This window comes from Rhinolophus sinicus, chromosome 15, assembly GCF_057876585.1.
Source record: "Rhinolophus sinicus isolate RSI-liver-muscle chromosome 15, RSI-T2T, whole genome shotgun sequence".
NCBI lineage: Eukaryota > Metazoa > Chordata > Mammalia > Chiroptera > Rhinolophidae > Rhinolophus > Rhinolophus sinicus.
The window spans coordinates 40,131,889-40,157,077 of record NC_142515.1 but is presented as its reverse complement, the minus strand read 5'-3'; the positions used below and the strand labels follow the sequence as shown (position 1 = coordinate 40,157,077).

At 40.0% G+C, this 25,189-nt stretch overlaps 1 protein-coding gene across 1 annotated transcript in view; it reads left to right on the top strand.

Annotated features, from left to right (window-relative positions):
• CCDC6 (coiled-coil domain containing 6) overlaps positions 1-25,189 on the top strand; it is a 109,142-nt gene that overhangs the window by 75,277 nt on the left and 8,676 nt on the right. The window contains exons 4-7 of the mRNA XM_019731822.3: positions 8,977-9,080; positions 11,129-11,289; positions 16,508-16,664; positions 19,198-19,298. Coding sequence (XP_019587381.2) covers positions 8,977-9,080; positions 11,129-11,289; positions 16,508-16,664; positions 19,198-19,298 — 523 coding nt within the window. The remainder of the gene's footprint in view (positions 1-8,976; positions 9,081-11,128; positions 11,290-16,507; positions 16,665-19,197; positions 19,299-25,189) is intronic.

The window sequence follows — 25,189 nt, the reverse complement described above, 5'->3', positions numbered from 1 at the left end:
ACTGAGAAGGACCTGAAGCTCTGTGGCCCTTGGTTTAATCGTTTGTTAATTGGCACACCTGGGCTGGATAGATCTAAATCCAGCTTGTTGCAGGGATGGGGGAGAAGATGCACAGTAAAAAGTGGATGTCCCGGTAGGTACTGCATGGAGTAGGGATGCTGAGAACAGAGAAAAGAGCTCGTGAAGAAAGCGTGAAGTTGACTCCCTCCTCTTTGTTACCGGGCAAAGAAATGGCAGGGGTTTTGGGCGTCTGTGTATGGTGTGTGTGAGGGTGTAAGCTTGACTTGATAGTAAGTGTCTTGCAGAGGACAGCTACATAGTTGTACCGTGGCTCATGCAGCCTTCAGTGCTAATGGGTGCCCAGTGGTTACCTTCAACCCCTACACAACATCAGAGGCTTGAGAAGACCCCGGCTGCCAGGGGCATTACAGGGGTGACACCCATCTTATCCCAGTGCTTCTCACCACGTACAATTAGCAAGTCATAGAGGCTGGTATTTAGAATGATGAATTTCAATTCTTTGGACAAGACTTAATTTTTGTTCATTTTCAAAGTGAAACAAGGAGCAGACATATCTAACTTACAGTATATTTTAAGTTCTCTTAAGAAGAAAGGAAAGGTTTAGGTGTCTAGCTCCTACAGCAGTGGTTCCTAGTGAAGGATACAAGATACCTAGCCTTTCTGCCTTACTTGTCTAGAAGGTAATTCATTCAAAGTACAAAGCAAACTGACATCACAATCAGTCCACATACAATTCTGATGCTACTTATTTTAGTAGCTGCAATGACTAACTCTAGTGAATTAGCACAGATAATCTGTGTGTCTTTGTGACTTAAGGTGACTGAATTGAGTGCCTAGTGGCTCATGTTTAGGTGTGTGCATCCTTGGTTGATTTTTCTTTTTTCTTTCTTTTTTTTTTTTTTTTTTCTGTGGAACAAAGTATTTCTTAAATTCATGGGTAGTGCAGCCATACTGGATGTTTTAGAATGCCATTCATGCTAACTGCTGCCTTTGCAGACTAGCAATGAGGGGTGGGAGGGGGGTCTTGTTATAGCTCTGGGTAGCACCTGGTTTCTGTGTGCCTTTTTTTTTTTTCACTGAACAACCATGTTCACTTTCATTAAGTAGATGAAATTTAGTGACCATTTTTCATACTTTGAAGTTTGATTTCAAATAGTAATCTTAAATTATGGATGTCTTGGCATATTATTTTATTAAACGTTTGCATTATAAAAGTAAGCCATTGCTCTTTCAAGAAAATTTAGAAAACATACAAGTACAAAAATGGAAAAAAAAAATTACCTAGACTACAAACTTCCCCCAAAACAACTGCTATTCATAGTTTTTCTTCGTCTTCCCCCTCCTTCTCCTCTTTCTCTTCCTCCTTTTTTTTTAAAACAGTAGTATATTATAATTTGCTGCCCTGCTTTTAATTTTTTTGTAAAACTTGATAACTTATGTCTCCACATTTAGATAAGCTGCATTGGGGCACAGTCAGACATAATCATAGTAAACTGTCAAGTCCGCTGATGGGAATTTGATTGTTGCAAATCCTTGCGAATGTTTGTGTCACTTGAGAAGCTTGGGTACAAACATTCTACCTACTGCTAATTTAGGGTAGGTGGAAAGAAGCCTTAGAGCATAGCTGAAAAATAAGGGGATTTGGTGCTTTGCAAGAAGGTAAACTAGGGACAATATGCAGTACTCAAAAGAAGCTTCTGCAGGCTCTCTTTTCAATGGATTTGTTTTGTGATCCAGGAGCTGTCAGGATGTCATGGAGCCAACTGAGAGGTCCAACTCCAGGCCTGTGAAAGTACACTCTGAGCTCTGTTGGGGACACAGATAAATCTCTCTGCAGGACGTGGCAAAAAAAAAAAAAATCCCTAGAATTCCTTCCCTAGACCAATTAAGTACAAAAACTCACTGTGTTCCATTTTGTCAGAATTTATTTTGAAGCATCAGCTACCACTTGGCTGAGCGGATCAGTTTTTACAGACGATGTTACATGATGGCAGGGAAAATATTCAAAACGTGTTTCCTGTGGAAAGAGGAACCGTATCGTGATCCAGCTATGTGCATTCATTGCTGGTCATGCTCTGGGGGGTGAAGATTTTGCCTGTTAAATTGAAAGGCTTTGGTGTGCTATAGTAAGTGCAATAAAATCCAGGGATACTATGCTGAGACTTTCTAGTTGTTTGTAAGTTTGAAGTATACAAAGTCTGTTTCTTTATGAAGAACAAGAATGTGGATGGCTTAGAAGAGACATTTTCCCTTAGCCAAACCATGACGAATGAATCAATGGCTGAGTAAATCCAGTAACACTGTGTAAGGAAGTGGGATGGATGTGGTAATGACGGGAAAGAAATGATCCATTTCATCAAAGAACTTCCATTTTGGATAAAGCACATCAAGAGAAGTTTCCCTGTTATTTTCTTAAGGAAGCTTATTGTAGATAATGAACAGATGGTCGCCGCTGAAATGATAGTGTATTTGCAATGTCCACTGCGATGTGACTTCTTCCCCAAGGACTTCTCCATTGCACTCCTGATGTGGCAAAAGAATGTACACCCGATGCTTTTAAACCTGCTTTCCACCAATGGTAATTATTTGGTAAAAGAATCCCTTAGAATTATAAACCCAGTGTACATATTTATATACTATTGTGCTGATGTCCAAGTGATGAAAACGTAAGTCCAGAAACCATATAAATCTGGGTGATTATATGTGTCTCTCTTTCATAAAGGCTTTCATTTCTCAGTATCATTGAACAAAAGCAAAATGTATTGAGCTGGAAAACTATGAAAGAGTGTCGTTTTCACATATTAATATTAATGAGATATTAATGTCGTGAGGTAATATCCATTTCAAAATACAACTCTAATTTTTATAGGAAGACAATTTTTAAGAAGAAAGCAGTTGTAAGCTGCGGTAAAAGAAGGTTAACTTTGGGCTATCTGGAAAATTCTCTGAGTCCTCCAGATAGCTAAGCCTTTACTATCATTTATCCTCTGACAGTTTATTGGCTCATTCTGTATTTTACATATGTAAATTAACATCCTAAATTAACGGATATACTATTAAATTATATTAGGAAATAGTCATTTTTTTAGGATTAGGTGTCTTTAAATTTTTTACTAAAATTAGTAAATGTTCTTTAAAAAATTGGCTGGGGTCAGGAAAAGGTACAAAGATAAAGGATCACTAAAAGTAATAAAAGTATTACTTTTATTTTTTTATTAAAAGTAATAAAGTATTACTTTTCACCCAAGGGACAGCCCTATTTATCTCTTATTTATATAGTTCTTTATGATTTTTTGCAGTTTTTTCTCAGTATATTTCTGAGGGACATAGATAAATTTCAACTGTAATTTTTGATCTACGCTTGAAAGTGACCGTCCTCCTCTGTTTCTTTTGCTCTTCACTAACAAACTTACCTTGGCTCTTTCTGTGCTCAGCATTGCACAAGCTATAGTGATGACCTAGAACTTGTTTTTAATTCTGAAAACAGCCTCAGCTTGATTAATCGAATAGGTACCTTGGGGGCTCTGTGGTCTATGAACACCTGTCTTAACTCGTCTGTAACACAAATTGGCTGCTCAATTTCTTTAAAAAAAAAAAAATTTTCCAGAAGGCAAGGGTCAGATGTCTTCCAGCCTAGGAGGAGAATTGCCAGGGCTCAGCAAAATTCCACTGATTGCCTGAACAGATGCCAACAGAGGTAGTGTTTTAAGTTTTACTTTATTTGTCTCTTTTGCTTTAATTTGTGAAGGCTTTGCCATGGAGCAAGGACCATTGTGCATTGTTCTCGGCTCTTTTCATGTCAATTGATATATTTTAATAGCTCCCTCATGAATCCTATTAGTCACTTCTTTCCTATGTACAGCAGGTCCGCGATTAGCGTCATTTCTTTACAGTGTTGATGAACTGCTGTAGGAACTTAACCTTTGTTTATGTCAATTAGCCTATGGTAAAATTGTTTTGGTTATACATTGTTTCATTTAAAGTCACAGAACCTATCAGTAATGTAAAGTGAGGACTTACTGTATATGTAAAACCTTGATTAACTCAGACATATTGGAGAAGTAGGATGAAATAAGGTAGGAGCTTTTATTGTCACTGTTCTACTAGAAACAGACTGTCTTAGACCATTTGGGCTGCTATAACAAATAAGACTGGCTTATGAACAACAGAAATTTATTTCCCACAGTTCCAGAGGCTGGGAGTCTGACATCGGGTGCCAGCTTGATGGAGTTCTGGTGAGGGCTCTTTTCAGGGTTCTAGGCTACCTACTTCTTATGTCCTCACATGGCACATGGCAGCAAGCAGCAAGGTCTCTCCTGCCTCTAAGTAGGGACACTAATCCCATCATCATGGGCCCCGCCCTCATGACATCCACTAAACCTAATTACCTTCCAAAGGCCCCACCTCCAAATACCATCATCACTTCACATTGTGCATGTAGGCTTCCGCATATGAATTGCGGTGGTAGGGCACAAACATTCATGCCATTGCAAAAACTGTGTTCATTTCTCTGACTTTGATTTAGCCATTTTCTTAATGTTGTGCTTTTTATTTTCCTAGATGATTCTGATATACCCAGAGTCACTGCTTTGTATAGCTATGGTATTACATAATAAATTGATAGGAAATTGGGCTGAACTGCTACTAGCCTTTAGATACTACCTGACCTGGAAGGCTTTGGGGATTGTTGTATTAATCCCCATCACTCACTTGTTTTCTTTGGATTTGCCTCTTTTTTAAATAAATCAATCAATAAATAAGCCAACTAAGAGTTTGGTTAATGTAGGTCCTAGAGAGTACTCTGCTGTTTCTTTTGTTGAACATCAGGTACACCCCTTATCATTCTAAGTGCTTTTTTCTATATGTTGTAACAAACTTTGTGTTTATGTTATGTTTATATCGTAGCCCTTGTTTCATGGGCTTTTCGCGCTCTTTTTTTTATCTTGGATTAGTTGTAATGGGCCGCCTTCCAAAATTTGTTTTGGTTTTAAAATTTTATTTATTTTTTTAATATTTAAATCTTAAGTGTGTTTTTCCAGGACCCATCAGCTCCAAGTCAACAACAAGTAGTTGTTTCAATCTAGTTGTGTAGGGCACAGCTCACAGTGGCCCATGTGGGGATTGAACCGGCAACCTTGTTAAGAGCACCGCGCTCTACCCAACTGACCTAACCAGCCGCCCCTCTTTTTTATTGTTCAGTTACAGTTGACATACAATATTCTGTTAGTATCGGGTGTATAACATAGTGATTAGACATTTATATAATTTACGCAGTGATTACACTATGCCTAGTACACCCATCTGACACCACACATGGTTATTATAATATTATTGACTCTATGCCGTATGCTATTGTTTACATCCCCATGACTGGTTTTATAGGTGACCATTTGTACATCTTAATCCCTTCCCCTTTTTATCCATCCCACCACCCCTACATTTGTTTTTTAAGTTGAATATTTGCAGTTCAAAATATATATTCCCGTAGAAGTGATGGTATTATGGTAGATTAACACTTTTCAAAATAGATGGAGAAGATCCACTAAAACCTTTCAGAAGTCTATGGTGGAGTACAGTGGTTAGGCTCAGGTTCTCAGGCTTTTTTCCAAGCATTCCTTTACCCCACCTCCACCTCCATCCCAGTCTCCTAGTTCTGTTTAAATGGAAAAAGGCTACCCCGAGACGGAAATCGTCGTATTGGGAGCCATCTCTTGGCTGGCCCCTACCTGTTCTGCTTTTTTGCTGGTGGTATCTACCCACTGAGGATACGCAGCTAGGACAGGCTGTGAATTCAAGTGAGCCAGCTGTATTTGTATATACTAAGCTTATCCATCAAAGAAACTATATATTTCTGGAGCATACTAAGGACTCTTGGTCTGACGTTAATTAACCTGTAATGAGAAGGAGAGGTACTGAAGAGAAGAATTTGGCAGTCCATTGAACTGACTTAATTACAAAGCAGCCTTTCAAATGAATATATTCTACACATCAGCTATACCCATTGGTGCTGGGTACTCGCAGAATAAGCAGTGAGAAGGGGCTCAGGTTAGCCTGAGAATTAGATGTTTGATAGTGAATGAGCAGATAGATGCCTGTTGCATGAACACTGAATTTAAAAATTGATCAGATATTATTAGGAAGGACATAGGGGAGAATATTGCAGATAGAGACCAGTCTAATGAAAGCAATATGTCACTGGGCTGATGTTTTCAATTCAAGCATAAATTTTTGACTTGCTACCTTGTAAACTTAACATATGCTGCCAGATTCGAGGATTGTTCAATATGAGGAGAATGTACTCACTGAAAATCTACTTCTGTCTGAATTGGCAGAAGTGATGTGAACACTTTGGCTCTAAATGTATATATATATATATATATATATATATATATATATATATATATATATACACATTGGGGTTGTGGAATTAAGTGGAGAGGAGGTGGAAGGGCAACTCTGATGATGAATTTAAGGGGGAATTCATCATAATCATAAATAATACCATTTCCTTTAACTTCTCTGCTTTTTAATGTCCATGAGAACTCCTCAATGATGCTGAAAAGCTGAGATTTTTAAAACTGAAAAGACAGGAAACCCTGCTGTTTCTAAGGCTAACAATAATACAGACTCCTATAGCACTGCCAGCCTATGAAATGAAACACCCAAATCTAAGCTGCTGAGCCTGCTTCACGGAAATGAATGAGAGCAAATTGGTACAGCAAACCCAAATTTCACCCCCAGGAAGCCTTGATTTGCTCAAGTGGGCAATAAATTGATAGCTGGTGCCCAAAAGTAACAGATTCGTGTACGTTTTCACCCCTTATTTCTCCTGCTCTCCAATGTATTTTCTCATACTCTTTGACAAATTATCCACAAAGGAGATGGGTTCACAAACCATAGCATAATTTTCCCCAAATCCTACTTTTCCCTTAAGATCTTCTTGTGGGTTGGACGGGATCCAGCCCTTTTGGCCATCATGGTGTGTGATTTCCATTCCTATCCTGGTGGTATCGCTTTGCCTCAGTCCTATCATCCCCCAGGCCAGTCTGTGGCTTCTTCAGCTCTGAAATGAAAAGGTGGATTTAGACGGTTTGTCTTGCTGCTTCTAGCTCTAAAACTCTGTGATTGAGTCAACTCAGACTGAAGACTGCCATCTTGAGCCTGACAGAGAATGAGTGATAGAAGGGGTAGCTCTGAAAGGGAAGTCATGTAGGCCAACCTTCACACTTCATACGTGAGGATGTTGAGGCTCTCAGCAGCTGAGCACCTACTCAGAGCCACACGCCTAGTAAGTTATCCACGGGCAAAGACAGCTTTGCCTTGATTTTGCTTTTCAGAGTTATTGATTGCATTATGCATGATGACTAAAATGAAAAGGAATTGGGCATAGTTTTCTCTACTACAGAATTAAGCCTTGCTTGAATTTTTCCTTGCCTCCCAAGTACCTCTATATTGCTTTCAGTTAAACACGGAAACTGGGTCCTTAAAAGGCTCCTCGGACTTTTGTTTCTTAAAAAAAAAATGGTTCTGAACTATACGTCAAAGCTTGGCCAAAAATGTCAGCACAGAGAGTCACTACGTTTTATAGGGGTTCTATGAGGCTTTCCAGGGTTACTCCTCGTTGCTGCAGGTAGGAACTGCTTAACATTCTGAGGAGTATTTGTGTGTGAGCCTGTTTCCAACTTCGCAGCACAAAATACTTCTAACTTACTATGACTTCCTCCCGCCCCCCATGCAAAGAAAACGCTTTGAAACTGTATTTTCAGTGGACTCTGTGATCTGGGTTCATTCACTTGCTCAAGAAAGTCTGCTTTGGTTGTATGGTATGGGTCTCCCTTTACTGTATATACAAGGAAGGATCTTTGATCAATGAGGAACTCTCCTCTGTGACCTGCTAAGGAAATGTGAAATCTGCCACTGTGGCATTTTTGCAGCTGTGCAATCAAAAATAATTTGTTGACTCAGTGATTGAAAAGGTGAATTGCTGTTGGTTGAAGGGACAGCATAGGGGCAGTAACATAGCCTTTTTCTCTTTTTTAAAAAAATTCCTGTTAAAATTATTTAATGTCTCAAACATACAGGTAAGTACAAAGAATGCTGTAACACATTTCCTCCACCCATCACTGTGAAGTCTGTTTATCATTGTACTTTCTTTCCTTCTTACCAGCCTTCTTTTCTACAAAGTAGAAAACTTATTTGTTTCATTTACTGTCTTGACCCCACTAAAATGTAAGTTCCACCAGGGCAGAAATGTCGGACTCCTTGGTTTCCCGCTACATCCCCGTTAACCAGTGTCTGGCATTGTTGTCATTTTTTGCATTTCTCAGTATTGATTGATTAAATAATTTTTTTCCATGTTTGCTTCTTTTTATGAATGCAGTTTAGGGTTCTCTCCACAACTGTATACCTTCCCTCAAATCTAATTTACCTTCTTCCCTACCTCCCCAGAGGTAACCAGTATTGTGAATTTTGTGTTCATCACTTTGTACATGTTTTTATATCTTAGGGCATATTTATGTGCATCCATTAACTAGTATGTAGAATTGTCTTTAGGTGTTTGAGTTATTTATATAAATGGTAATATAAACTTTTTGGCTAAACGGTGAACTACATGCAGGGCTGGGGGGACAAACCCAGACAAGTAAGTAAGCAGACCAGTAAGCAGAACTCTCCCAAGCCCTGTTTAAGGAAAACTTTCCATGTGCCTTGAAAAAATGCTGAAATAAGCTATGTACTAGACAGCAATTAAGCTTTAACATCAAAGAATGAAACTGTCTTGGGTTCCTCAATTAAAGTTTAAGAATTAGATGAACTTACCTTGTCTGTGCCAGAAAATTGGCCATTTTTTTGCAGTTTTCTCCAAGTAACGGTGTCCTATTGATCCAATCGAGAAATCTAATTAACAAAGTTTAAGTGGCCTATTATTCTCAGTAAAAATTTTTTTCCTTCCTCTAGTTGAGACGAGAGAAGATCGACCTTGAAAATACTTTGGAGCAAGAACAAGAGGCACTAGTTAATCGTCTCTGGAAAAGGATGGATAAACTGGAAGCTGAAAAGCGGTTTGTTTAGTCTTGCTGTTCAGTATGGGGTGTGCGTATGTGGCTAGGGTACAATTCTGGCTGTGCATCCATTGGAGAATAACAATGGGACATTTAATTCCTTGGTTGATGCACATCATTTTAATTTGGCAAATGAAAAAAAAATGTTGAAACCTGAGCTATTTTCATGTTGGTCACCTCTTTATACTTCCCTCTTACTGTCGCAGTAAGATGTCTTTTCATTTGGTGCTCAAGGCTATGAAGAAATTAGCAAGGTGCTATGGTTGTAGTTTCAACTTTTTACCTTATTGAACTGGCTTTCCCAGTTGTTTTCTAAAATGCTTAACATACATACTATGTACCGTTAATTATTACACATCTCTGGAATATACTTAATTAGGAAGGTTGAGATTGTAATAGAACAGTTATCTGTTTTAAAACTTGCTCTAAAGAAATACTTGGACATATTTAAGGTTAGTGTTAAGTGTATGTACGTGGATGTGACAATAGCAAACATTTCTTGAACCCCCTCTGCATGATACTGTCAGGCCCTGATTTTTAAGTATTGTATACTTTGAGGTGCTTGGAGCAGGGCTTGAAGGATGGCAGGGAGTTCTGTATGTAGAGTGTTTGTATGGGTGTAGAATGGCAGTTTCTTGAAAATGTTAATTAATATACTTCACCATCTTTTGTTTACTAACCAGAGTCCTTTTGCCATAAGAATTTGGTTTGGATGAACATCCGTAAATTACTGAGCTCATATCAAGACTTGCAAAATGGAGACATAACCACAGGCTTTCAGAAAAGTGAAAATTAGAAGTATATCTACAGGGAAATATTCAAGCTGTAGTTGAATCAGTAATAAATTGAATTATGAAAAATTATTCAATGTAATAAATGTAGGGACCATTCCAACATTTAACCTTCTAGTTTGCTCAACAAGGATAGGCCTAATTCACAGTGTGCCCTTGGGCAGACTCAAAGGTAAAAAGTGAAAAATAAAACAAAACCAAAAACCCCAGCAACCTGGAAAAGGGGGCATGGAGATCTGTTGCCATTCAATCTTCCTTTGCAGAATGCGGTTGAGGTTTTACCATGTTTCCCCGAAAATAAGACCTAGCCGGACCATCAGCTCTAATGCGTCTTTTGGAGCAAAAATTAATATAAGACCCGGGGGTATTATATTATATAAGACCCATTTTTATAGTAAAATAAGACCGGTTATTATATTACATCATATCATACCCAGTCTTATACTAAAATAAGACCGGGTCTTATATTAATTTTTGCTCCAAAAGACGCATTAGAGCTGATGGTCCGGCTAGGTCTTATTTTGGGGGAAACACATTATATTATCAGTCTTCCTTTGCAGAATGCATTGAGCGATATGAAATTGGCATTTTGTTAAGTCAAAAGCTGTTGAATATAAATAAGCAGTTTTGTGATTCAAGCTAACGATAATTGATGGAAAGGTGGCACTACCAATTATTAACCCAATAATTTTTGTTTTGTTTTGAACTTTTTATCTTTTGCTATGGCCAGAAGCAAAGGGCCTCCTGTCCAGTTTGCCAGACCCTCAGGATTGGCTTCTCAGGAGGGAATTTTAGAAGTCGAGTCTCTATGTTACACCACTCTCCACAGAGGTTTCATAGTATAAAGTTCTTAAGTTTCAAATGGAAGCATTAAGAGAGTGAAATCCCTTTAGTATCTCCATGCCCTCAACCAACATGTCAAACATTTAGTTAGCTGATAATTCTGAGTGACTACTGTATGCCAGACATACTAATCAGAAGCGAATGTTAGAGATTTTTTCAGTAATGCTTAATTACCAGTGGCCATTGAAAAGAAAAAAAGGTGGTGAATCCTTCAGCTCTGTCCTTTGACCTGAATCCAACCAGGTAACGGTGACCAGAAGTTCATGTGAAATAGGCAGAGGAGATAAGCAACCCTATAATTCATCCTGTTGATGTACAGGAGCTTGCTATTAATAAACAAACCCTCCGGCTAGTATGTTTTGTCTTTTAAAAACAAACTGATTTTAATTGTTGGAATTTTTCTTTTCGGTAAAGAATCCTGCAGGAGAAGTTAGACCAGCCGGTGTCCGCTCCCCCATCACCTAGAGACATCTCCATGGAGATCGACTCTCCAGAAAACATGATGCGCCACATCAGGTTTTTAAAGAATGAAGTGGAGAGGCTGAAGAAGCAGCTGAGGGCTGCTCAGTTACAGCGTACGTAGCCTCTGGTTTCACTGGTCCATGTGCAGAATTCATCCATTTACCAAATACAGGGTTTACCGATATTTACCATTTAATTCACATTAATCAAATTCATATTGTATTTCATTACCAGTACATGTTTATATAAGTCTTATCTGTCATCCTGAAATAGATTATCTCTAGAAAATATTGTAGTAGGGCAGGGCAAATAGTTTAGCATACTTAATAGAAAATAATTCAAATAATTTCAAGAGTGTCCAGAGTTACAGGTAATATTTTTAATCTTCTCCCCTGCGTTCATATCTAGGATTACGCTAACTCAAATACTGCAGGAGACCTCAGTGTACATTTGGGGCATTAAGGCAGACAGTAGAGTTTATTTTTCCTTACTACTGAATTTTAGCCTCAGCTAACATTTGTTCATGGTACCTGAAGAATAGATGTTTTTGAAATTTATACTTATTATTTTGGAAAAGGTCAAGCTGTTGAGCTGGAAATCAGAGAAACTAGATTTCTGAATACTTGATGAGGTCATTGTGCATTTGCTTGGTGCGCTCCTATTTCTGCTTTTAGGCTGCTCAGATTTATTTGAATAGGTAATATAGTGAAAAGTATGCAGGAAAAAAATAAGTCTCCTTCTCACCAACCACCTAATTCTTATAATTACACGTTTTTTATATATTCTTCCAGACATATGTATGTGTGTGTATAAACTTCTTTTATACAAATAGTAGTACACTGAGCATGTTCTTTTGTATTTTTCTATTTTCATTTATTATATCTTGTAATTTTTCCTTGTCAGTATCTGTAGAGCTGCTTTACTCACTGTGCTGAAGGCTGCATTAGTATATGATTGTAGGTTATACCATAATTTAGTTAACTAGATCCATATCAATGGACCCTTTTTGGTTGTGATGCTGCAAACACAATGAATGTCTGTATGCACATCTGATAATTGTGCAAGAACACTTTCGGGATAAATTCCAGGAAGTGGATTTACTGAGTCAAATGGAACGTACATTTAAAATTTCAGTGGTTTTTTTATCTGTTTTCTTTTCTAAAATTTATTGCAAGTTCTTGTCCAGTAGTGTACCTGGGATGGTGCATTAAGAGCATCCTTGGAACCTTTAAAAATACAGTGTACTAGTTTCCTGTTGCTGCTGTAACAAATGGCCACAAACTTAAGGCTTAAAACAACACAAATTTATACTATATAGTTCTGCAGGTCTGAAGTTCAAAATAGGTCTCACTGGGCTAAAATCAAGGTGTCAGCTGGGCTGATTCCTTACCAAAGGTTCTATGGGAGAATCTGTTTTCTTGCTTTTTCCAGCTTCTAGAGGATGCCTGCATTCTGTGGCTCCTGGCCCCTTCCTTCCACTGGCATCACTCCCACCTCTGCTTCTGTTAACACGGCTCCTTTTCACTCTGACTTGCCTGCCTTCCCATTATAAGAGCCCTGTGATTACATTGGGCCAAGCCAGATAATCCAGGTTAAGTTTCCATCTCAGGGTGTTTACCTTTTAATCATCTCTGCCAAATCCCTTTCGCCATGTAAAATAACATATTCACAGGCTTCAGCGATTCGGATGTGGACAGCTTTGGGAGTCCATTATTCTGGTTAACCCCATATAGGTTTCTGGGCTTACTCTAGGGCTTAAGTCTGGTCCTCTGTATTTTTTTCCCCTATATATCTTTTTTTTTTTTTTTTTTTTTTTTAAGTTTTAGTTTTAGGTCTACAAAGCAACATCAACATAGTAATTAGACATTTATATATACCTCTATAAGGTATATAAAGTGATAACCCCTATAAGTCTTATTACCCATCTGACACGGTGCATAGTTATTACAATATTATTGACTATTCCCTATGTTGTACTATATATCCCTGTGACTATTTTTTTAAATTATAGTTGACATTCAATATTATATTAGGTTCAGGTGTACAGCAATAGTAGGGGTTAAACATTTATATAATTTATGAAGTGATACACTGATAAAGTCTAGTACTCACCTGGCACTATACATACTGTGTTTTCCCGAAAATTAGACCTAACCGGAAAATAAGCCCTAGCATGATTTTTCAGGATGACATCCCCTGAACATAAGCCCTAATGCGTCTTTTGGAGCAAACCTTAATATAAGACCCGGTCTTATTTTCGGGGAAGCATGGTAGTTATTACATTATTGACTACATTCTCCATACTGTACTTAAATCCCCATGACTCTTTTGTAACTACCAATTTGTACTTCTTAATCCCTTCCCCTTTCTCACCCAGGTCTCTCCCCCAACCCCCCATATTTTTTTTTTAATGTTGGTAACTCTGGTGTGTACCCTGGGTTGAGAACCACTATGTATCTTCCGTGAAAACAAATTAGGAGTTCTCAGTCAGATATTAGTTATTTTAGGATTTTTTTGTTTTTGCTGTGTTGGACAGACAGATGTCTCTTAGCACCTTTCTGAACTCTTCCCAGTGCCATCAGTTCACACTTTTCTTTCTCATGTCTACTTGCCTTATGCCCTAGAAAAAGTTTTTAGAGGAAATTTGGAGAGAATTTTTTATTCCCACTCCTTCCTTCCTCCTGCACTGTTTGGTCTTTGAAGGGACTGCAGATACAGAGCGGCATCCCTAAATGCCATTTTGATTTTGTGAAGACAGAGAAAACTGATCCAAAGAGTGGCAAGTGGCACTTACCTGCTCACAGTTGGTTCGGATTGTGTTTAGAGGATGAGCTAATGGCTTTTCCTCATCCATCTACCTCATCCTTATCCTCCAAGTCTGACTATATCTGAACTGGAAGCTCTCTCCTGGTAGTTCTCAACTCTGGTGAAGCACTGGAATCTCCTGGGGAGTTTTAAAATACCAGTAGAGAGGTCTCATCCTCAGGCATTCTGATTTAGTTGGTTTGGGGTGACGTCTGAGCATTGGTAATTTCTAACCATAAACACGAAAAGGAATGCCAAATGTACAGGCCACCTTTGGAGTATTTGGAAACCACACCTCTTCAGAGTCTGACTGAAAGTCATCCTTAGTTGATGCTATCTTTGACTAAATATTGTAAGGTGGCTGAAGATGGGGGACATGTAAGCTGTGGCCCCTAAGTCCTAGGGAGCTCTGTGTGAGAGAAGGTCAGAGCTGACTCAGGAGTAAATCCAGTCTCTTGAAATCAGATGTGGCAGTATGCCAGCAGAGGGCAGCCAAGGAATGCCATGGTGTCAGCCATCTGTGCCTGGGTCTGTAACACCAGAGGTGCTGGACCTAGTGTCTTCTTTATGCCTCTGGCTTCTCAGTTCATTGCTGCACTTGCCAGGATGTCTTCCAGCCATCTTTCCTGGTGACTGGCTTTGTTGTCTGTAGATTATTGCTTAAGGAACCCCTGTTGATTTCCTCAGATGCTAAATGATTGCCATTTTCTTTGGAAGACACTGTTTCCTGTTAACTGATTATTCTTGAAGCCTCTATGAATCCTCAGTTCTGCAAAGTTTTCCCATTTATGGAAAAGGAAGGCAACTTGCTCTGATAGCTGCCCTTCTAGTTCTAGAAACAATAAGTACTCCACAGGTCAATCTAATGCTTCCTATAGAGCTAGTGACAAATTCTGCACACTTGCATATTTGGGATGAAATAATTTAAATCGTTTATATTAAAAGTGTGCTTTGTAAATATTTTCCCAGCATGCCTTCAATTAAAGGGATTTTTTTGCATTTGGATTAAACAGCGGGGTTTCTGGATATAGTGAAAACAACTGAGGGATTTAGTGTTACTGCACATAAAGTATTTAATAATTTGGATAGTTTTCTTTGAATTTCTAAAATAAGGATAATCAAGAGCTTTTATGTATTCTATAATGATGATGCCTCAGAAATCATTGAATATTTATCACCAAAAGTCGTTATTTGCTAAAACACCAGACCTTCATGGAGTTGCTTAAAACTGAAACTAATTTGATGGAGTTGAACTAGGGTGAGTTTGTGGGAGAGACATGTGCAACGTGACATTCAGCTCCTTCCTTCTTAAATTTGGACTGGGCTAGTAATATGGAACAGTAACTGTAGGACTCTCTCTTAGACGTGATCGTGGCTGCTCTGAATGTGTAGCTATTTTTTTCAGAAAAGAGCAGTAGATACTACCTTTATTTTTCCCAAGTTCATTGGCTAAGACAGGGAAAAGAAGGAAGCGGGACGATGGGTAGACACTGAGTTTTGTATTAAAGTTATTTTGGTTACTTAGTAACAACAGATTCTGTCTGAGGTAAACCAGAAAAGGGGCAGGGAGGTCAGGTTATACCACTTTACTGGAATGATGCTGGACCGTGCAAGAATCCTGCACAGAATTACCTCAGAACGGCAGGGCTTATGACCCAGGGAACTCAGCAGAAGGCGATTCTAAAGCCTCATGAAGATGTCACTTCCACATTTCAGATTCCTTAGAGAGAGAATCTGACTGACTCAGGCTGGGTCTGTCTTCTGCCCTGGGGCTAGTCCACTGCGGCCTGGGAGACCAGTGTGGTAGTACAGACCTCGACATATAGGACAGCTCTTACGAAGGGGTATTTGTCGTAAGCAAGACGCCATCCCAGGAGCCTGGCTGCATATAGGTCTTTACCTGCCCTCTAACTCAGAAAGGCTGTGCGTGAGTCATACACACCCAAATTAGACTTATTTGAAATGTGACAGTTATTTACTATGTCAATTTCTGTTGTTTTAAAAAGAACTCTAACTGTTACCGAGCATGTTCTCAGTGTGCCTCTACCACAGTGCACTGTGGGTGTGCTAACAGTTGTGACAGGCGCCCATAGGACACTCACCACACTGTGTCTGGAGTTGAGGGGCAGCAGGATTCATGCCCAGCGGGGAGCCCAGGGGCTGAATCTGTTTCCCCAGCTGGGCCCCCTCCCCTCTCAGCTCCAGCACCAGAGGGAGCTCTGGTAGATACAAAGTCCAGACTTAGCTACATTCCATCATATCCTGCTCCACATAACGCATTTTAGAAGGCAAGGAAGCGGAAGCGAAGGTGCCAAAACTCTCAACATCGCTTTTTATATTTTTTCCTAAATGGAGATCGTTGAGAAACGTTGGTACTTGAGGTAGACTTGAAATCCATATTTCATCTGCGTGTGGGAGAGTGAGAACTCCTGACTCGCAGTAGTTCCTGGTCTACAGCGTAGGATGTCCTAAGATTTGAGTATGATTGCATGGAATATGGTTTCACTGAGAACTCTGCTTTTTCAGATTCAGAGAAAATGGCTCAGTATCTGGAGGAGGAACGTCACATGAGGGAAGAGAACTTGAGGCTGCAGAGGAAGCTGCAGCGGGAGATGGAGAGAAGAGAAGCCCTCTGTCGACAGCTCTCCGAGAGTGAGTCCAGCTTGGAAATGGATGACGAAAGGTATGCACCTGTCTTAGGAGCCTTGTTTAAAAAAAACAAACCAGGCTCCAAGAGGTCTCTCTTCCCATCTGGTTAGATGTGAGAGGAGATGGCTTGCATATGTATTTGTTGTGATGCTGAACACCACTGCGTCAAAGTAGGTGTTGAGAATGGGATAAATAGTGACCGTTTTCCTTAAACACACACAAAAAGCACCTTTCCAAAGTTATTTGGTGGGGAGAGACACGGAGGCAGGATTATATGTAGAGAGGGAGAAGGTGCGTTTATTGATGGATTTGTCTAATCCTGTGTCATGTCTGTTTAAAGCATGGGCGCATGCAGCTACAGGTAAGCAAGTCATGGTGCAGCCTGAGGAAACAAATACATGCACAGTTTGAAAGAATCAGCAGGAGACAGATGGAGGTTGTTGAAAGCCAGAGGCCTTGCCTTAACACACTTGGCAACTTTTGAGCCTTTTGGCAGCTACTTTTTAAAAAATAATGCAGTGCAATTGTCTGCCAAAGCCTGATATCAAACCCTCTGATTGTTCCACTGAGAAATGGGCTGAAATAAGTCATCTTTTGGTTCACGAGAGCAAGCGGTACCAGTATTTCTGTCTCATCCAGATTTTCCTCTCCCTCCTCCGTCCCCTTTCCACCCCTCCTTTGTACTTGGGAGGTAGGTGATTGTTACGATAAGAAACAAATCCAAATTGGAAAAAATTGTGCAATCAGCAGAGAAACCCAGCAGTTGGGAAATTAGCCTTTCTCTGAACCAGATCATTTCCTGTTCTGGTTCAGGGGTGCCCTGGCCTTTACAGGGTCGGCATCTCGGTGTGAAAGGTGAGACTGAGCTTCCTCAGGGGTCCCTCCAACAGGACTGAGCAGCCAGTGTCTGAGACCAGTGTCTGCTAATGGCTGTGATGAGTTGTATAGGCTGTCAGTGCCAAAACACATCGTTTGAAAACATGTGGGCGGTATTAGCACATCAGCACGCTGGGTCTCCTCCAGCTATTGAATAGAGCGGAGGGCTAAAGAGGTTTTTGATCGATGTGCTGTGGTCGGTGGTATTTCAAGAAACGACGGCGATTTTCTATAATGAAGGTCTGTAGTTTTATAATTAAAAAATTATGAAAGCAGAGTAATGGGTCATCCTATTTAAAATATCTGTGTGTATGTTTCCTCATTTGAAAAGAATCAAGATAATACTCTTTCTCAGAAATTTGTATCATAAAACTATTATCCTTAACTCTTGAATCTCACTGATTTCTTTCATTGTCCCATTTCCTTTGAAATCCTTATCTCCTAAAAACAATTTGGCTGAAAACATTATCTCGACTACTAAATAACTTATTAACTACTTTATTAACTACCTTTAGACACGGAGCAGACTGTGTGTTAACATACACGGTACCCTGTACTTGATTTTGATTCAGACACAGAATGGAATTCCTTCCGACTATGGTACCAATACTAAAACTACTTCAGGCTTCCAGATAAATATTTTTTTTTCTCCAGAAACTGGTTATTTACCCCAGACGATTTGCTTTGTCCTTTGTAGGTCAGATTATCTCAGGTAGAGTGTAACTGCCTAATCAAGAAGTCTCCTCTCCCTACTGGGAGTGGTGATGTCACATTTAGGAGAAAGAAAATAGTTGGACACTTGAGACGTCTACAAGTGTGTTTATTCCTTAAAGACCAAGGTGATCTTAGCTGCCTAGCTGGAGGTAGACTGCAAGAAGTCTAGCCTGGCTCCCATCCCCGAGGGCTGGCTACTCTGAAGAGTAGAGGAAGACTTAGCGGTGAGTGGCTAGTTGAGAACTACATGTCAAATTCGGGAGCCTAGTTTTCTATGAAACGAATAAACCAGCATAGAAATGAGTGTTCAACTTCCTCACCTGACCTGTTGATTATCAGGGCTGAGATCTGCCCTGGGATACAGATGGCATGTGCTTGCGACTATTTCTTCCCCTGGCCATAAGGCCTGTGAAGGATAGCTTATGAGGAAGTCTCTCAAGTGGGAATTGCTCGTCAACAGCAGTCTTTTTAAGTGTCTTTTATTATATCCTAACATGTGACTGTTTGTTAAGGAAGGCTTGCCTTGTGAACTAATGACATCTGGTTCACGGGAAGACATCGTTAATCTCTAATCACAAATCTCAGAGGGCTTGTTTGGGTTTGAGTTTCAAACGACAATTGAGATGTAGCCATAAAACATAGACCTGTCTAATTCTTGGGACAGTGGAAGTGAAGTTTTACATGGCTGTTGGGTAATGGAGAAAAGCCCAGTGCTCTGTTGTGTGGTGCACTCTGTCCCCAAGCCTCCACTCTGAGCTAAAACGTCCCAAGTTCCCTAACCTATACCCCTGGGGAGAGCGGTGTGCCAAGCAGTGGAGAAGCGAGAGCCCCTTTTATAACGTGTCTCCTAGCTACAGCAGCACCCTTTGAACATTCGGGAGTTTGACCTCAAATGAGAACCTCAAACATTTTTCCATAGGCGCTCCCTCAAACACTATTGAAATGCAGGTTTTGATCACTCACCCTCCTCCTCTTAGGTGTTTTAACGAGATGTCTGCACAAGGATTAAGACCTCGCACTGTGTCCAGCCCGATCCCTTACACTCCTTCTCCGAGCTCAAGCAGGCCCATCTCACCCGGTGAGTACATGTTCTCGGCTACTTCTGGGCCTCATTTCTGGTACTTTAATAGGCATCCCTGAATGGTTCCTTCGTGCATGTAAAAGTCTTGTAAGCAGAGAGACAATGGCCATGTGTTTTTGAGAAGCATCAGAAACAAATCACTATTAAGACTGAGTCTTAGCTTGTAATTTTTAAGCATAAATGTTATAGTGCCAGCTGGTGTTTTTTCTTCCTTTTGTGTGTGTTTTTTTTTTAAACCTGAAAGGAATGTAACTCCAAAAATCTTTTTAAAAAGACTCTCTTTGACTAATTTTAATTGGCAGTGGATTGACAAAAACCTTGGGTAGATTTCTAAGATGCATCGTAGCACATCTTTTATAGGTTCTTTCATTGTGTTCCGCATGCATTATCTCAATTTTATCCACAGAGTAATTAATGTAGGCATCATTTTTCCCGTGTTAAAATTGAGGAAGCAGTGATTCCGAGGTTTCAGTAGCTACTGATCACATGACCAGGAAGTGGCAAGGAAAGTGGGTGTCTTGCTCCCAAAGCCGCCTTTTCGAGCAAGAGCTACCTCCTCATATGTCCAATGAATTGTGAGTAGGGTTCGGCCCTCATCAGGAACTGGCTTTGCTTCTGCTTCTGGCTTTGCTCCTCAGAAGCCTGTCCTCAAAGGCGTGCTTGTCTTCCTCTGACCCCGAAAACTCTCTCCCTGGGGTCTCTGGCTCCCGTACCAGCACAGCGTGGGGCTCTCGGGCCAGGAGGGCAAGTAAATGATCCAGCAAAGAAGAAAGAAGAAGCAAGGGGGGCGGTGGAGGTTGGCGAGTGGAGGGAGGAAAGAAAAGGTAGCAGGCCAAAAGCATCGTGTCTTGTGACTGAAGTGACGAGACTGGTTTTCTTGTGCTTGCTGGTAAACAGATTTTAAACAGAGTTGGAGGAAAAAGTGTGTGTGGGGGAGGGTGAGTGGAGGAGTTTCACAGCAGAATGAAGTCAAGTGACTGCTTGGAAGGGTGGCAGCAAGAAAGGTTTTGTGGTTTGGGAAAGTAAAACAGCTTCATGTTAGGGTGACATCTCATTTGTCATAATAATTAAAAACCAGGGATGTACTTCAAGTTGATAAAGGAGACATGCTGCAGTAATGCAGGTTGCCATAGATAAAGTGGGAGGTAGAAGTGGCTTGGTTTTGTGAGTTTAGGATCTATCTAGCCCAACCCTGTGCTGCTGTGATTTTTTTTTTTTTTTTTTTTTAAGAGAAGAAATCAAAAGAAAATTGTACACAAAGCATGGCAGCATTTGTCCACTCAGGGCCAATGTGCTGTCTGGCATCCAGCAGGTAAAGAGGGCTGTTTGCAAACGAAAAGGACTTTCTATCGTGGATCAACGATGTGATCATTACCCTTTGTTCTTGCCCAAAGGATGTTCCTGAAACTGTTTCTCATACTTTCCAGTGGCCCTTAAGTGTCTCCAAAAGCTTCCCTTCCTAACTGCCTGTCAGTTTTCCCCAAATAGTACTGGGGTTTCATTACCATGATAAAAGTCTTCTCTGCTTGCTGAAGGTAGCTTTTATAGTTGTTGGTGATAGTGGTTCATATTAAGTGTAATTTAATGTTCTGTTTGATTTATTTCAACCTAAAGAAATCTTTAGAGGCGTGTAATTTCCAATTCATTAAATAGACTGTTGTCATGGAAAAAAGAAAAGCAAAGATGAGACCTTTGTTGGAAATACTAACTTCTGTTGTAACAAATATTCTGCAGGAAGGTCTTATTCTATTTACATATTTTGACTTTCATCGCACCCTGTCCCTGTAGTGTGGGGCTTGCTTATATACATAAGCTATTTGGTTTTCCCTTAAACTATGTAATAAGTAACACCTAGATTTTTTTTTTTTTCGGTCAGCCTAAGTGAGAACATTTGTATCCTATTTTAAGTTCTATGATATCAGAGTAGTGTTTACCTCCTATTTGGCAGCAGAATTACTCCTAATCTAGTCCATTGCAATCCTATATATAATACATCAGCAAAACTTGAAATTTCAAACGTTCTTCTCACTTTCGTTTTTCCAAGAATTTGTGGTTCTCAGTATTAAGAACACCTAATCACTTCCTTAGTGGAATTATGCTATTCCTATAGTTTTCATTTCCATTTTAAACGTTTTGGCTCTTATTCCTACCCTACCTTTTAACATTGGCAATCTTGCAGTTTACCGACTCGTGGATCTATTTTGAGTACTGTTTCACAATTTGATTGAAAGGTACATTTTCTAGGACTTACGGAAGATCCTCTTCTTGATTAGACTTATATATGTGGGTTATATATGGGGAGAATATTACTTTTCAGTCATTCTTCAGGTTGTCCATTATTTTATGCAGCCTAAGAAAGAGGCATTCCCAATTCACACTTTTTTTTTTTTTAAGATTTTATTGGGGAAGGGGAACAGGACTTTATTGGGGAACAGTGTGCACTTCCAGGACTTTTCTCCAAGTCAAGTTGTTGTCCTTTCAATCTTAGTTGTGGAGGGTGCTGTTCAGCTTCAAGTTGTTGTTCTTTCGGTCTTAGTTGTGGAGGGCGCAGCTCAGCTTCAGGTCCAGTTGCCATTGCTAGTTGCAGGGGGCACAGCCCACCATCCCTTGCGGGACTCGAGGAATTGAACCGGCAACCTTGTGGTTGAGAGCCCACTGGCCCATGTGGGAATCGAACCGGCAGCCGTCGGAGTTAGGAGCACAGAGCTCTAACCGCCTGAGCCACCGGGCCGGACCCCCAATTCACATATTTTGATGTGCCTACATCAGGGATGCGGAATAATGAAGTTTAAAAAAGGTCAACACGCCACTAGCAACAAGCACACTCACCTCTCAGATTATGGTTTCTAATGCCATTCTCCAATGAAAAGAACTAGGACTCCTTGGAGAAATGAGTGTTTCTAGGGCCGGGGCAGAGAATATGTAAGGTGAACCTGGAAAATCTGGTAATGCCAGAAAGTAAGGAGGTATTCAAGGAATAAAAATGATGAGGGGGTGTCAAAGCAGCACAGGGGCTAACTGAAAGAGCTCCCAAACCAAAACTGGGACAATTGGAGCAATAAAATAAATAATGTAGTATTAGATTATAACCCAAACATAGAACAAACATCCATGAGTCCATACTGATATAATAAATCAGAAAAAGAGACAAATCTCCCAGACAGAAGAACTTCAAATAATTTACATAGATACCCTGCCCTCAAGAAAGTGGAAATAACTCTCCACTCTTTAAATGTGGGCTGCATATAAAGGACTTCTTTTCAAAGAATACAGTATAGAAAGGGAGAAAAAAAGAGTAACTTGACAATGGAGAAACTTGACAGACACTACCTCAGCCAGGTGAGCAAGGTCAGCATTGACAGTGGTAAGTCCTATTGGTAGTATGTACCCTGATGAGAATAACACTTTACCTCGGGGTCTTTCTCCCCCAAACACCATAACCCCCAGTCTAACCATGTGGAAAATATCAGACAAATCCCAGTTAAGGAACAGTCTGTTTATAAAATACCTGATCAGTATACCTCACAACTGACAAGATCATCAAAACCAAGGAAAATTGAGGAAATGTATTAGCCAAGAGGTGCCTAAGGAGACACGCCAACTAAATATCATGTGGTATCCTAAATGGGATCCTGGAACAAGAAAAGAACATTAGGTACCAACTCAGGAAATCCAGAAGAAGTGTGGACCTGAGTTAAGAATACTGTATTAATTTCTGCTTATTAGTTGTGACAAATATATCACCCTAGCCTGTGTTGTTTATGATAGGGGAATCTGAGTGTAGGGTATACAGGAACTCTCTCTACTATTTTTGCCACTGTTCTGTAAACCTAAAGCTATTCTAAAATTAAAAATGTTTTTAAATGAAGTTAGATGAGATCACCTAGTCATTCAAGGTATAAGGAGAAGAGAAAAACCATACTGTCTGATCCTGAAGCTAATGTAATATTTAGAGGTCAAGTATGGGTGGAAAACCTGAAAGTAGAAGGAAAATTGGTATAGGATGTCCCTGAAGTTAAGACACAGCATTTCAACAAAGGAGTAGTCACATTTTTGTCAAATGTTGCTCCACGGTCACGTAAAATAGCGGAGAGTGGCAGTGGTAGGTGGCAATACAGAAACACTGCTGACCTTAACAAGAGTGGGCTTGATAGAATGATGGTGAGGGAGCCAGATCAGGGAGAGTGGAAGTAGAAATCATCTATATTGTATGATTTTTTACAAAGACAGTGCTTTCATGTATGACTTGTGTAACTGAAAAGAAGTGTCTGCCTTTAGTTTGGATATACTCTTTTTTTTTTCTTTAGCAAAAATATATCAGAGAAAAGTTGGGGGCAATCAGAAGGGTACAAAGAAGCAGAAGTAAAATCATCCAGAATCCTTTTATCCAAAGGTGGTGTTACTATTTTAGTGTTTTCAAGTGGCTCCTCTCCACACCCACACCTTTTGCAATTTCCCTTTAAAGGGTAGTTGGTTTTATGCTTAATTTTGCTCAGTGTTTTCTTTTTGTCATGAATTGATTTTTAATTATCTTTTAAATTTGCAGTCTTGAGCTTATGGACAACAAAATCTTAGAATTTTTACTTTCGTTAATGAATTTCTGTATCAGAGCAAGAGAAATTATTCCAGCAATAGCTTCATAAAGCCATAGTATTCTATTTTCAGTAGGCTGATGTTTGGGGTTTGGCATGTTTGTTTGTTTTTTAATTCTTATCCTTTATTATATTCTTGGGCCAGAGGGCCAGATGCATGATGATTAGAACTTAAGGGAAAACAAAACTTAGTAAGACGTAGTCTCTGGCCTCTAAGAGCTTATAATCAACCCCAGGGCCTAGGAAGTCAGGGAAAAAAATACAAGAAATAAGAAACTCTTAATACGAGGCCAAGTGTAATGGATTTTATATATTTTATGTTCCTTAAAAAGTTAAGTAGTCAGACAGCAGTACATGTACTCAATGGACTACTACTCAGCCGTACAATGAACTTGATACATGTAATAACTTGAGTCACAGGGTGTTACGATGGATCAAAAACTGATCTCAAAGGGTTGCATGCTGTGTGTATACTCAGTGTGACAGAATTACAGTGATGGAGAGCAGATTGGTCATTGCCAGGGGTGAGGATTGGAGAGGTGTGACTATTAAAGGGACTAAAACAAGGGAGTTTCTTTGTGGTGACAGAACATTCTGTGTCCTGATTGTAGTGATAGTTATTCAGATCTACCCGTGTGATAAAATTACATCGAGCTGTACACATACGTACGCACCCAGAGAATATAGTAACAATGGATGGAATCTCCAGTCTGTACCTTAGTCATGAGTGTCGGAGCAATGTCTGTATCCTGGTTTTGACAGTGTGCTGTGGGTATGTAAGATCTCATTGAGGGAAGCTGGACAGCAGGTTCATGGGAACCCTGTAGTAGTTTTGCAACTTCTAGGAATCATAAAGTATTTTAAAATAAAAAGTTACAATAATAAAAAGCGAAATCGTTTAAAAAGAGGTTCAAACAACACCAGTTGAGAGAGCTTTTGAGGAGAGCAATAAAGGAGGCGTTAAGGAGCTGAAACTTACTGAGCCTGTACTGGGCGCCAGGCACTCTGAGCACATGGTGATGTTAACTCATTTCATGCTCACAACAACCTTGTGAGGTCCCTACCATCATCCCATTTTACAGTTGACGGAGCTAAAGCCCACTGTCAGTGCCAAGTGGCAGAACTAGAGTCCGAGACAGTATGGCAGTCAGCCATAGAGCCTGCGATGTTTGCCTCTTCCCAGGCTGGGTGAGGTCCTGCTTGGCATGGGGCAAAGGAAGGTGTAAGTTAAGTCCTGTGATGAAGAGAGGCCCTCTCAGGCAAAGGGCACAGTCAGAGCTTAGGCATGGAGGTCAG